Source organism: Phyllobates terribilis, unplaced genomic scaffold, assembly GCF_046119375.1.
Source record: "Phyllobates terribilis strain yellow unplaced genomic scaffold, ASM4611937v1 Scaffold_1__5_contigs__length_1240528914, whole genome shotgun sequence".
Taxonomy (NCBI): Eukaryota; Metazoa; Chordata; class Amphibia; order Anura; family Dendrobatidae; genus Phyllobates; species Phyllobates terribilis.
The window spans coordinates 234112065-234127141 of record NW_027362761.1 but is presented as its reverse complement, the minus strand read 5'-3'; the positions used below and the strand labels follow the sequence as shown (position 1 = coordinate 234127141).

The following is a 15077-nucleotide window of genomic DNA, read 5'->3' as shown; positions in this document are numbered from 1 at the left end:
CCCAGCGGGACCTCAACGATCAAAGAAATGTCCAGACCTTTCCGACACGACAAGCGATCTCACAGCAGGGGCATGGTCGCTGCTAAGTGTCAAATGTAGCGAGATCGTTACTGAGGTCGCTGTTGCATCACAAAACTTGTGACTCAGCAGCGAGCTCGCTAGCGATCTCGCTTAGTGTGACGGGGCCTTTAGTAGCCAACCATATTTTACTTGGTTGCACCAAATCTTCTCAGGTGGTGATGAAGGTATATGGATAAAGATTAACCTGAAAATAGAATCTCTTCATTTATATCAACAGTTTACTACATACTCTTCACCGGACAAATTATTGATCTGTAAATACCTTACCGAGAGGATAAGCTGTGCCCAGACAAAGATGAACCTGAAGATATATCAAATTTAGTCAGTTTTTCTATTTGATACAACTGAAGAATAAAACATTAAGATAAAAACAAAATGAGCAAATACCCTGCAGCAAGTAAATAGTAATAGTACATGTAAGCAGCAGACCTCAATATAGATGGGAACACAGCAGGACCCAGACCCAACTGTGATGCACCTGGCCATGGAAAGCTATATAGAAAAATGCCCAAGTCAAAAAATGGGAGCCACGCCCCTGTTGGTACAAAGAACGAAAAAACTAATGCAAAACCAAAGAAATTAGCTGGAACATATGGCTTTTATGTATTTTTTGATCAAAATAGTGTCAATTAAGAAACCTCTGTTATTTACATGTACTATTACTATTCATTTATTTATTTACTTACTGCAGGGTATATGCTTATTTTGATTTTATCTTAGATTTTGTCTGTTAAATGGCCAGTGTGAACATGCACCTACACATTGCACTTATACCAACATATGATCCAGCTCATTTCAATGGTTTTTGCACAATTGAAGAATAGTAGAATACATGTTGCTCTGTTTCTGTATTTTGTCAGTAATATGTTGCTTATATCTCATAGCACACCATACCTGCTCTTCAAAGAGAACCTGCATTGCTGCTTAGCGTACAGAAGCTGTGACTGACATGCCTATTTTGTATTAGTGATAGATAAATAACAGTCAACCACTAAGTAAGATTGCCCACTAATGAGATAAGAGGTATGTCTATGCTGGGAAGAAAGTTTAAAGGTCCCCAAACACAGACTAATGTCGACCAAACTTCCAGGTATAGACAGGTTTGGCCGACAGTCTAATGTGTATGGTGGCAACATACATTTCAATCTCTTTTCAGACTGCCGACCGCTTTGTTCATCCAGAAATAAGCCAACGCAAGACATGTCACCTTCCTCATCTCCAACACATGGGATTGACTTCAGGGAAAATAGAGTGTAGAGGAGTTGGGACTCTATACCACTGAGACAGAAATTTATAACCAGCCTCATGAACATGAGAGCAAAGAGATGATTTATGTGTTAAAGTAAAAATACGCCTCCACTTTTCTTTTGATAGAGAAAGTCCAAAATCGGCCTCCCATTGGATTTGGAAATGGGTGGCAGGTGGATCTGAGGGTTCAAGGAGTATGAGAAGGATAAAATATGTCTTAGAGGTCCTGTACACCTGCATGCTGCTTCAAGTCATCTTGACATTATTGTAAAAAGGTCTGGGAAGGAGTGATGAAAAAAATTGGAAAGCTGACCAACTCTCCAAGTTCCCCGGGGAGCGGGAGTGGAGATGCCAAGTAGATCTTTCTTTGAGGGCCAGACACACCCGGCTCCAAAGTGAGATACTTTGAAGCAGCCACTGTTTAGCCAGGTACGGAAAACATTGTCCTCCAAACCCGGGGAAAAAGAGGATTACTCAAGATGGGATACATGGAGGAGGATTGCGGTATGATATATGAACGGACTGCAGGATTGGTACAAGCAAGGATAGCCCCGATTGTGGGATGTGTTTTGAGTGATTTAACAAGCGACAAGTCCAGCCATGGAGTCGCAGAAAGAAGGATATTTGTAAAGCTTTGCTCCATTCGAACCAAGCTTTACCAGCACCATTCCTACACCAGTTCAAGATTCTAGAGTGGTGGGAGGCTATGTAATAAGATCTGAAATCAGGCAAAGCTATAACCCCTGAAGTCTTAGAACAATATAAAATAGCTCTTCTGATATGGGGAGGTTGACCAGACCATATGAACTTAGTTTTGACCGCTGAAAGACTCCTGAAGAAAGATGAGGGAGCCTGTATAATGTACAAGATCCAAGGAAGAATGTTCATCTTAAAGATTGCGCTTCTACCAAACCAGGTAAAAGCGATTCTTGTTTTTTTAATGTGTTTTATAGTGGAGGTTTTTTTTACATACCTTTTTATTGTGTTCTTGTCTTTTTTAGGTATGTTATGTTTTTAACAACTTTTTATTAATTTTTAACTTATATAGACACATAATAAACTCTTACAATCACTTTGGTTAAAATTTCCAATTGTCATCTAGTTGTATGGTCATAACAAATATATGTAATAAATCAACCTCTAATTTTCTCCCCCATCCCCCCCACATGCAGATAAAACAAAAGATATCATCAAAATTCACTTACATAGAATCTTTCCTTTCCTCTCTCCTTGTGCAACACTTTATTTTCCTTTTTAGTAACTCTACTTTATCTTCCAGACATTAACAAACATTCAGACAACGGACTGAGTACATAGTATTTTAAGCTTTCCTAGAGTTCCCCCTATGTCTTCTAATAAGTAGCAACTGGTCTGCTTGAATGGTTTCATAATTTCGATAAGCGCTTCATTTGTATAATGTTTAAGCGAAAAGCATTTCCATTTTATCATGTGTTCTTATACTTTTTTTCTTTGTCACGTTCTGCTTCTAACCATTCCAGATGAAACAACTCTTTCAATTGACTTATAACTTTCCTGTTCGGGGTGCATTCATTTTACCTGAGCCTTAATATGCTTCTTTTTGTTATCAGACATACTGAGTGGAACAAAAGTGCCAAAGTTTCCTTTTTTCCCTTTCTCTGCTATATATCCCTATCTACCTTCCCCGAACAAATATGGAAAAGAAAACTACTGTGGATATATTTTGTGAGCCTACTCCATCAAAAAGTAGTTTAGCCATCAAATTTATTTTGGTTTCTTCTCTAACTTTTATTAGTTGTGACATAATCAAACCTTTAATTTGTCCATACTGCAAAGATTGGTGCTCACTTAGTTTATACTTTGCAGAAAACCCATTCCAAGACATCCACCTATCCTCCACTTCACGCAATAAATTAGCCACTTTATGGACTCCTTTAGATTTCCAGTTTGTTCTCTTTTAATTGCTGAAATGCAGGGTTTTCCTATGAGCTGCGTGCCCACGATGCGTTTTTCAAGCATTTTTGCTGCGGAATTTGCGCAGCGTAAACGCTTGTAAAACGCTTGGTAATCCGTCTCCCATGTTCCCCAATGTCATTCCGCAAGTTCAATGCCCATGCTGCGGAATTTTCCGCAGCGTTTTTGATGTGTGGAAAAATCCGCAGCATGTCTATTATTTGTGCGTTCACGCATGCGGAATTGCCTTCCCAATGCATTAGAAAAACGCAAGGCAATTCCGCATGTCCAAAATGCTTCAAAAACGCGTGAAAAACGCGTGTGAAATTCCGCATGCGTTTTTCCGGGCAAGGACATGCAGAAATGACCGCTTCATTTCTGCATCGTGGGCACATAGCCTTACCCCTCCTTCTTTTGGTGCCATCAATGTACTCAATTTTATACGGGGCCTTCTATTTTTCCAAATAAATTTTCTGATTGCTGAGTTCATTTTTTCCACATCTGAGTGCTTTAGAAGTACAGGGATGGTCTGTAAAGGATACATTAGTTTTGAGATGCTCATCATTTTTAGTAGATGAATCCTACCAAGGAGGCTCAAAGGGAGATTTTGCCATCTAACTCCCGTTGAATTTTTATGACTGGCGGGAAATTTAAGATACAAACTGATTCCTGTTTTTTACCCAAATTTGATACCCCACATTTCTCTATTCTTCATCGTATGCTTTTCTTTATCTGTCAGTTGGAGGATCTCACATTTACTTTTATTTAAGGTGAAGCCCAAGAAACTACCAAATATCTCCATGAGATTCAACACATTCAGCAAAGTATAATATCATCCGCGAAGTATGAGGCTGATAGTTTAGTATTGCCTATTGATATCCCTTCAAACATTGTATTTTGCTCTAAATAACGTGCCATAGACTCTAATGCTAAGTCAAATATGAGTGGGGACAGAGGGCAACCCTGTCTGGTCACCTTGTCAAGTGGAAAGCTTTTCGATAAATGACCGGGGGTGTGGATTTTTGCTGTGGGGTTGGTATATAATGCGTTCATAAAATTTCTAAAATTACCCACCAGTCCCACTTTGTCCAAAACTTTACCTATCCACCTCCACTTTACCTTATCAAATGCCTTTTCTGCATCTAACGTGATCAGAGCTGATCTGCCATGATTTTTTTGTTCATTGTTTATTGCATCTAAAACCAATAATGTCCACCTAACATTTGTAACTGCACTCCTTCCCTTCACAAATTCCACTTGTGAAGGCGTTATCAGCATTGGGAGCATTTCCGCCAGCCTATTAGTCATAAGTTTAGATACTGTTTTAATATGCTGATTTATCAGGAAGATCGGCCTATAGGATGCCGGATCTTCCATATCTTTCCCTTGGTATCAGACTAATGTGTGCTGCATTAGCTCCTGTCAATAGATCTCCCACTTGCAGTAGTTCATTATTCCATCTAGTTAATGTCGGGACTATCTGCTGAACCATAACCTTAAAAAAATCCCGTGTGAATCCATTCAGACCCAGCGCTTTTCCAACCGGTAGACCACCAATAGTATTCTTTACCTCTTCCTCTGTAATAGGAGCATTTAACAAAAGTACTGTATATACTCAAGTATAAGCCAACTTTTTTATCCCATTTTTAGGCTGAAAAAGCCCCCCTCGGCTTATACTTGGGTATATACTTGAGAATATACATAGTCTGGTGGTGGATAGTGATGGGGTTGTTGCAGCGGCGGGGAAGCGGGGAACACGCAGGAGCCGGCTGCTGCACGTGTGCCCGCTGCTAAAGGGGAATGAATATTCACCCTTCTCCACGCCCATGGGAGTGGAGAGGGGTGAATATTAATTTCTTTAATAACGTGCGCATAGTATCAGCAGCGCCGCAGCTATCGCTGGGTCTCAGTGATCCTCTGTGCCCGCATATTCATCCTTCTCCACACCCATGGGCGTAGCGGGAGCTGCGGCGCTGCTGACACTGTGCGCACGCCATTAAAGAACAGGTATATTCACTCTTATCCACGCACATAGTCCCGGTGTGGAGAGGAGTGAATATCCCCGCAGCTCGCCTCGGCGTCTGAGAGCGCATGGCAGTGACGTCATGCGCTGCTCAGATGTGGAGGCGAGCTGCTGCTGTCAGAACAAGACACAGCACTGGAGCAGAGGAGAGGAAGGTGAGAATGAGTGTTTATTTTTTTAATGTGTGCAGTGATGGGGGGCCATGCAAACCAGGATACAGGATGGGGGGGGGGGCATACATACCAGGATTGGGTCTGAGGGGGCCATGCATACCAGGATTGCGGATGAGGGACCAATGCATACCAGGATTGGGGGATGAGGGTGCCATACATACCAGGATTAGGGGATGAGGGTGCCATACATACCAGGATTAGGGGATGAGGGTGCCATACATACCAGGATTGGGGATGAGGGGTGCCATACATATCAGGATTGGAGATGAGGGGGCCATGCATATCAGGACTGGGAATGAGGGGGCAATGCATATCAGGATTGGGGATGAGGGGGCCATGCATATCAAGATTGGGCATGAGGGGTCATTCATATCAGGATTGGGGATGAGGGGAGCCATGCATACCAGGATTGGGGATGAGGGGAGCCATGCATACCAGGATTGGGGATGATGGGGCCATGCATACCAGAATTGGGGATGAGGGGTGCTATTCATACCAGGATTGCGGATGATGGGGCAATGCATACCAGGATTGGGGATGGGGGGGTGCCATGCATACCAGGATTGGGGATGATGAGGCCATGCATACCAGGATTGGGGATGAGGGGGCCATGCATACCAGGATTGGGGATGAGGGGGCCATGCATGCCAGGATTGGTGATGAGTGGGCAATAATTACCATGATGGGGAAATTTACCAGTAGCTGCTGCATTTCCCACCCTAAGCTTATGCTCGAGTCAATACGTTTTCCCAGTTTTTTGTGGCAAAATTAGGTGCTTCGGCTTATATTCGGGTCGGCTTATACTCGAGTATATATGGTAATTGTGATTCTGTAATTCTTCACTACCATTTTCACTCGACGTCTCCTCCATATATAATTTTGCATAAAACTCTCGTAAGATTGAGCTTATTTCTATCGGGTTATCCATCACTATCTCATGTCTGTTCTTTAGTTTTAATATGTTTTTCTTTCCTTTTCTCCCCTTTGCCAATAATTTCCCTGTCTTGTACCCAAACCTACTTAGATCAATTTTCATTTGTGACCTCCTAAATAACTTTTTTTTCCGTCCAGTTTTAGCCTTTTTCCATTCTTCTCTATTCTTTTCAATGTTTTGTTGTTGGAAATCCACATAACTTTTTCTCAATTGTTTGCGCAATTCTTCATATTTAATAATAGTTTTTTTCTTTAATGTGTGTACATAGGCTATCAATTTTCCTCTTAGAACTGTCTTTCCTGCTTCCTAGTAAACTTGTGGTTTTATATTGTCTACCAAGTTAAAATAGGAATATTTCTCCCACCATTCCTGCATTACCAGTTTAAATTGCTGATCTCTAAGTAGAAACGATGGAAACCTCCACAAATCTGTCGCAGGGGCGGAAGCACGGAGGGTCCAGGCGCCTTTTGTCTGCATGTCTCTTCATACGGGCGGAGGATGCTTCTAAAGTGGCTTTGGTGTCCTCCCACAACTTTACAAAATCCTTGGAGAGGACATCTGCCGCATGGACATCAGAAGGAACAGTCACCGACCGAACACAATGTAGAAAGGAGACTCTCCCGAGGCTTCACCAACGTGATTGTTGTACGAGAACTCAGCCCAGGGAAGTAATTTCACCTAATCATTGTGGTGGGCAATGACGAAATGTCGCAGGTAGTTGCCCAGGACCTGGTTGACACGCTCCACTTGCCCATTGGACTGAGGGTAATAGGCCGAGGAGAAGTCCAAGATGTTTATAGAGAGCTCGCCAGAATCTGAAAGTGAACTGCAAACCTCAATCGGACACAATGTGATGAGGAAATCCATGCAGGCGGAAAATATGTTTGATGAAGCTGTCAGCCAGTTCAGGAGCAGACGGAAGAGCAGACACTTTTGGAGAAGTGATCCACGACTACCCAGATGACGATGCAACCCTCGGATACTGGCAAATCAGTAATGAAGTACATTGCTATGTGCTGCCATGGACCAGATGGCATGGGTAAAGGCAGGAGAGAACCAGTAGGAAGTCGTCTGGGGACTTTATTTCGGGCACAAATCGGACAGGCAGCCACGTAAGCATAGATCTCCCTCCTCAAGAATGCCCACCAGTAGTGGCGAGAAATCAATTTTAGCGTCTTCCTTTGTCCCGCGTGACCAGCCACCTTGGACGAGTGGCCGCATTACAAAACTTGCTCCTTCTCGGATTCTGCCACAAGGGTTTCTCCTGGGGGAATTTGCGACAGGCCGACTGGAGCGACAGTAACCATCTTGTATGGTTGAGGATCCTCCTCTTGGTCCTCGGACAGAAATAAGCGAGAGAGGGCATCAGCTCTGACATTCTTGTCACCGGACCTGAAATGTAATAAAAATTAAAAGCGGGCAAAAAACAAAGAGCAACTGGCCTGGATTAAGTCTCTGGGCGGACTGGAGGTACGCCAGGTTCTTATGGTCCGTGTAGATGACCACTGGATAGACTGCGCCCTCCAGCAGGTATCGCCACTCTTCCAAAGCCATCTTAATGGCGAGTAACTCCTCGTCTCCGATGGAGTAGTTGAGCTCTGGAGAGGAGAAGGCCTAAGAGAAGAAACCGCAGGACACTCGGCGACCCGAGGAAGATTTGTGAGTGAGCACAGCTCCAGCCCCTAACAAGGATGCATCCACCTCTAGGAAGAACTGTTTGTTCAAATCCGGATGATGCAGAACGGGAGTGGTGGAGAAGGACCGTTTAAGAGAGCGGAAGGCTTCCTCAGCCTCAGAGAACTAGTTCTTTGGATCAGCTCCTTTTCGGGTCATGGCAGAGATAGGAGCGGTCAGAGTGGAGAAGTGAGGAATTAATTGTCGATAATAGTTAGCAAAGCCAATGAATCTCTGTATTGCTTTGACTCCAACAGGCAGAGGCCCTTTAAGGAAGGAAGAGACTTTCTCAGGATCCATCCTGAGTCCGGTATCTGACATAATGTAACCCAAGAAGGGAAGGGTGGACTGTTCAAAAATGCATTTCTCATACTTGGCGTAGAATCGATTCTCCCTAAGAAGCTGAAGAACTTGCCGAACTGCTTGACTGTGGGAGGCCAGATCCAGGGAAAATACCAAAATATTGTCCAGATACACAACAACGCAGGAATAAAGCAGGTCCCGGAAGATATCATTGACGAACTGTTGAAAAACTGCTGGTGCATTACTGAGACCAAAGGGCATCACTCGGTATTCATAATGTCCGTCTCTGGTGTTGAAATCCGTCTTCCATTCGTCTCCCCGGCGAATGCGGATTAGATTGTAGGCATCTCTTAAATCTAATTTGGTGAAGATCCTGGCACCTCTTAATCGGTCAAACAACTCAGGGATCAGTGGGATAGGGTATTTATTTTTCACCATGATCTGGTTGAGACCCCGATAGTCTATACATGGTCGGAGTGATCCGTCTTTCTTTTTAACGAAGAAAAACCAAGCCCCAACAGGAGAGGAGGACTTCTGAATGAACCCCCTGGCCAAATTCTCCTGAATGTAGTCCGACATAGCTTGAGTCTCAGCTGGGGACAGAGGGTAAATTCGGCCTCTAGGGGGTGTAAATCCAGGAATCAAGTCGATAGGGAGGTCATACGGCCTGTGGGGCGGCAAAGTCTCTGCTTCCTTTTTGTCGAATACATCGGCAAAGGACCAATAGGCAGATGGCAAACAGGGCAGCGATGCCGGAGAGGATGGAATCTTAGCCGGACGTACTGAAGCCAGACAATTCTCATGACAGGAATGTCCCCAGCGGAGCACCTCTCCAGTCCAACACAGGTTCGTGCTGTCGTAGCCATGGTAGGCCTAAGAGAAAGGGGTGAGACATGTGGGAAAGAACATAGAAGACTAACTTCTCAGTATGAAGCATCCCAATACGGACCTCAAGTGGCTCAGTAGCCAGACGAACCGCCTCCCGAAGTGTTCTCCCATCGACAGATGTTATAGCCAGAGGGTTTTGGAGCGGACGAACTGGGATTTCAAAGCGATCCACTACTGCCTGGAGGATAAAATTTCCTGCTGCCCCGGAATCCAAATACGCTGTCTCAATAAACTGGGATTCACCGGTTGTCACGGCCACAGTAAGGGTCAGGGGTAGAGAGGTGTTTTTTCCATCTAGGGAGGCCTCTCCTACTGACCCTAGACGCTGGAGTTTTCCGGCTTAACCGGACAGGCGCGAATGAAGTTGCCCATGTCTCCACAATACAGGCACTGGCCTTTAGCGCGGCGATCCCTTTGTCGCTGACTGGCGAGGGCAAAGCGGTCGACCTGCATGGGTTCAGGTGAGGCCTCGACAGGGGAGGGTGGAGGAACAAGCGGTCTTTGAGAGGACGGAGCCAGGCTCCGCGATCCTCTTTCACGTGCCACCTCACGGGCACGCTCTTGTAAACTAAGGTATATACGGATGGCGAGGGAGATCAGGTCGTCGAAGGTAGTTGGTAGGTTTCCGGAAAGTCCCTCCCAGAATGACGCCACCAAAGCTTCGTTATTCCATCCGAGTTCGGACGCCAGAGTGCGGAAGCGTACCGCATATTGTCCCACAGATGAGTTGGACTGACGTAAACAGAGAAGAGTGGAAGCTGAAGAGGTGGTTCATCGTATACTTTGCGAAAAGCCTCCAAGAATACTGGAAAATTGGAGATGAACGGGTCCTCTCTCTCCCATAATGGGTTCAACCATGCCAGGGCCTCACCTCCAAGGTGCGACATAAGGAATGCTACCTTTGTTCGGTCCGACGGGAAGTGATGAGGAAGAAGTTCAAAATGTAGCCGACACTGATTGATGAATTGATGAGCTTCGGATTACCGTCAAATCGTGGTGGAGCTGCGAGTCGGGGACCTGAAGCTCGTACTAAGCAAACAGACTGAGAAGTTTCCGGAGAAGACACGGCTGCTTGAACATGAGGAGACTCTGGAGAGATGTTTAAGGCCTCCAACTTGGTAGTCAGGGACTGCAACTGCATCGACAACTTCTGCATGCTTTTCTGTCGGCAGAGCTCTTGGTACATGGTCTGATCAGGCGGGATCTGGGATCCAGTGGGGTCCATGGCTTGAGCAAAATGTCATGGACGTGGTTTGTGGAACCACTGTGCCATGGACCGCGGAGAGCCTGGAGGGGAGTGAGTAAGCGAGCACTGGACTGTTCACTAGAGCCTCTGATGGTGAGGTTAGACTTGGCTCCCGATGAACGCCAGGTGCCACTCCAGGACAGACCAATGGACGCGCAGCAGCTGGACCCAGTAGGACAGATTGGATGGTGCAGCAGGCAGAGTTCGTATCAGAGTGCAGCAGGCAGAGTTCGTATCAGAGTGCAGCAGGCAGAGTTCGTATCAGAGTGCAGCAGGCAGGTTCTGCACCAGAGTGCAGAAGACAAGATCTGCACCAGAGTGCAGCAGGCAGGATCTGCACCAGAGTGCAGCAGGCAGGATCTGCACCAGAGAGCAGCAAGGACTGGTACGCAACCTTACACAACTTAGACTGCAGAACAGGAAGGTTGCTCAGGCACCTCCCCAGTGGGGAGGAAGCAATACACACATAATGCCCCACAACCACCGGCTGGGGAGGAAATAGCAAGTGCACGCGCTGGCCCTTTAAGAGGGTGGGAGCGTGCGTGCACATGTCCTAAGGACATGGCTGGAGGCCCGGCTGGTAGCTCTGCTGGAAGCATGCAGAGCATGGGGAAGGGAAGAACCGACCGCAGCGCGGGTGAGTGAAGTGACACGCCGGAGACCCAACCTGTCAGAGCAGGGATCCGGAGTGGTGCTAACAGAATGTCAGATAGGGCCTGGAGTACATAGAAAGAGGACCTAAGGCCCATTGACAGCAGTGGTGCATTCTGGTGTGTCCCTAAAGTGAGAGGAGACCAAAAGAAAGAGATAGCGAGATCCGGAGTAGAAGTGACTAAGAGACAGAGTGATCGATCGCAGTAAGGCCCAGAGTTTATGACTCTTGAAGGTAACGGGCCTGGACATGACTGAGTCCATGAGATGAGTAGAATGCCCTGGTCGGGAGTTCCAGAGCGTCATTGGCACCATAGATTCCATAAGAGAAGAAAAGATGTGCAACTGCGGGTCGAGTAAAGGAAACAGTGAATACAGAGGACAATCAAGGTGAGTAAAGAGCAAAGGTAAAAACAGAGGACTAGAGGGTAAAGAGGAAGGAATCTGTGTGCTGAAAACGCTCTGTGTTGTGAAGGAAATGTTCATAAGACTGTGTACCCGCTATCTCTTGCAGATATTCCCTGCTAAGTTCCTGTTCAATAAAAAGTTAGTTTTTGACTGGTGGTCTCCCACATGGAACTGTCCAACACCTGGTCTTGACAAACCAGCAACATCAGTTACATGCCTCCACAGGCATAGTGCCCTCACAGGACAAATCCACATACCCAGCCAGGAACTCCACCTTCATGTAACATGCTGGGGCGCAAGAGAGGAATACCTTGCCCGTGGCTACCGCCACGCGCCAGGTTACGACACACTAGAATGCATAGGTGGCTTTTATCAGAGGATTTTCTGCATCTCATTCAAGTTTATGGGGAAAATTTTCAAATAAAACACATATTTACCGCCAGAGAAACTGACATGCTCTGGATTTAAAAAAACGGACAGCAGGTCAATTTCGGCATGGATAAAAAAAACAGCACTGTGTATGAGATTTACATAAATCTCATCCACATTATTGGAAATATAATTTATTTTTGCATATGAAAATATGTAGCAAAACAATGCACCAAATAATCATTATGGGAACTTAGCTTAAGGCTAGATGGGCATGTAGCACATTTGCTACACATTTTTAAAATATAATTTCCTAGTTAGTATTAGTTGAAATAGATGTGCGCAAATTTTCGAATCAACGTCATATCAATCTTTTGTGCTTAATTCCCCAAAGATTTCATGTCATATTTTGACATCTGTGGCAAATATACAGCAAAATCAGTAGTAAACGCATGCAAATTTTGCTGTGGATTTGCCATGGTGTGGCAACGAAATCCACAACAGATTTGCAGCTGGGAAATCTAGCCAATATGCATGTAGTCTTGGGCAGACAATGACTACCATTATAGTAGGCTTTAGCGATTGATCCATTAGTTATACATGCTCTAATTGAACAAAGCTAAAATGCAGCCACAGAAGAAACTAACAGGTAAGCATCACCCATGAGGTTGCATTTTAAATATATATATTTCACTTCTCAAATGAAAATCTAATTTAGGCATACCATCCCCATGAAGTCAAAGGTTCTAATAGTCAGAAGATGACATCTTAAAATTTAGTATTAATGTATGGTGACATGGTTTTAATTTCAATATACCTGAGGCCCCATGATTGGTCTTCAAAGACAGCCAGGTATTTGCTCTACATAACCCCCTTTAGCACCACACATGATCTCCTTTTGCAGACTATATCTAATCCCCAAATAGCATTTTGTCCAGCAGTGCCTTTGCTTATTCTGTGTGCTACACAACCAGCCTGTGGATCTGCTTCATGTTTTCATTCCAATGAATGAGTCTATCTCTGGTTGAAATTACATTTCATTTACAGAACACAATGGGAGGAATTTATCAATCATGGCATTTCATACACCAGTCTCTAACCTATAGCCCGCTGAAGTATAACTTATTAACAGGTGCACGTCATCTTTTGGGTAAAAAGTGAGAACTATGCTAGCATATTTCATCAACAATATATGACATTACATTCATTCTGTTTCACTGTGCTGGGCCACGTTCTATTTTTGCTAAGCCTCACATACTTTTTCTTGTTTTAAGAAATGTCCCAGGACCAGCACAAAAAGTTTAAAAATTAACCTTTTTATGCCACAAAACTGGCATATAGTGGGTGATAATTTCCCACCAGTATGTCTAGGCATTGAGAAATTTGTGCCAAATGTGACTGTGCACCCATTAGAAAGTATGGATTGAAACTTTGTAAAAACTCATAAAAAGCTTGATAGGTCCCAGGGTCCTGGTATTTTATGGTCTAACAAAGTTTCAAGGTGATTTTTCACAAAATATTTGTGATATCCTTACTGGAACTCATTGGCGTGGTCCTTTCCTGTACGCGACTTGATGTTGCGGATTGCTTAAAATAATAATTTACATTAGTTTCATTTTTTTGCATACATTTAGTTTAAACATGATAAGAATACTCAACTACATTATTTGCTGTAATACAATATTGATGACAAATACAATTTAAAATGACGTTGAAAGCATTTTAAAGACAAATGCATGATATATGTTCTATTTGTTCTTTATACTTTTTATGTGTGCTCAGATATATGAGAATAAGTAAGATAATTATGACAATGCTTTTAGCCTTCTTTGAGTAGAAAATCGGGAGCCATTAGATTCAAGTTAGATGTCAAAGGACAGCGCTTCCTTCAGGGTTTCAATCTAAATCTGCAAAAAAACATGATTCAGACTAAACCCCTGATGGAAAATTTCAGTACAATGAGGCAGATACGTCTTTTTAGGCATGCACAAAAGTATTGTTGACCACAGCTGTGTGCATGACTAAAAAGAAAGAACACCACTGGAACACAGGCCAAAGGAGTCCACTTATAGTGAATGGTTCCATCTGAATCCAGTTTAATGGGGATCCAGACAGAAGCGCTCAGCATAAAGCACAGGATAAATGTAAACTTGGCTATAAAAGCGATCACATAATGTTATGTACTCTAACATGGTACTAATACCATTCATCCCACAAAAAAAACACACTCCCAATTATCTGTCCAAGGAAAAATAGGTAGAACTGGTAGCATAAAGGTATTGAACAAAAAACTGGGCTCTCCTTTCCACCTACCCCTCCCAAAAAACGTGCCCAAACATCAGAGTGTCCTCATATTTGGCATTACTGTAGCAAGAGGGAAGAACCCACTTAAAGGGAACCTGCCACTAGTTTTTACCGATATAACCTACGACCAAAACCTTTCAGCCCCAGGTGACAGCATTCTATAATGCTGTACATATGACTCCAATTCACCTTGCAAGGCAAAAAAAGACCTTTTATTATACCCACCTACGGGGTGGTCCAGTCCTACCTTTCCTGGCGCATGCGCACTGCAGTAATTTGCTCTGCCCTCGGCTAAAATTTGGCATTCTTAATTTTTGGCAAAATTTTGTGAGATAAAGTAAAAAACATTTTTTTCTTCCACATTGCTTTAATTCCTGTTATGCACCTGAAGGGTTAATAAACTTCTTCAATGTGGACTACAGCTTTCCTGAACCTACAGCACCGGGCATCTATAAAGGGACTCCACTACAGTAACTGTAAGTCCAAATACTCACCTGTGAAGCATCACTGAGTGCCGCTGCAGAGTATTACAAAGCCATATTGGCACCAGCCTAAATCCTTTGCTGTTCCTATCTCCACCAGATCCCTCTAGCAAAGGGACCCAGTATATGGACGCAAGGGTAACCCACCATGGTCCCGTGATTCCTCTCACCATTGCCCATCAGGCACAGCTCAAGTACGCTATTAACACCACTATAGCTTGAAGACCCTCTCCTGTGAGCCAGACGGGCTTGGTCACATGCTGGTATTCTCTATACCTGCATTTTGACTAACCCACAACCTCACACTGTTTGAGGCAACCCTGATCCCAGCTGACACATCTACAACGTGGACTCCTAATAA

General features: G+C 44.2%; 1 protein-coding gene across 1 annotated transcript in view; it reads right to left on the bottom strand.

The window, feature by feature from the left end:
• Positions 1 to 15077, bottom strand: part of RNF212B (ring finger protein 212B) — a 190031-nt gene that overhangs the window by 25006 nt on the left and 149948 nt on the right. The window contains exons 12-13 of the mRNA XM_073666158.1: positions 13466 to 13517; positions 349 to 382 (exon numbers count right to left, since the gene is read on the bottom strand). Of these exons, the coding sequence (XP_073522259.1) occupies positions 349 to 382; positions 13466 to 13517 (86 nt within the window). The remainder of the gene's footprint in view (positions 1 to 348; positions 383 to 13465; positions 13518 to 15077) is intronic.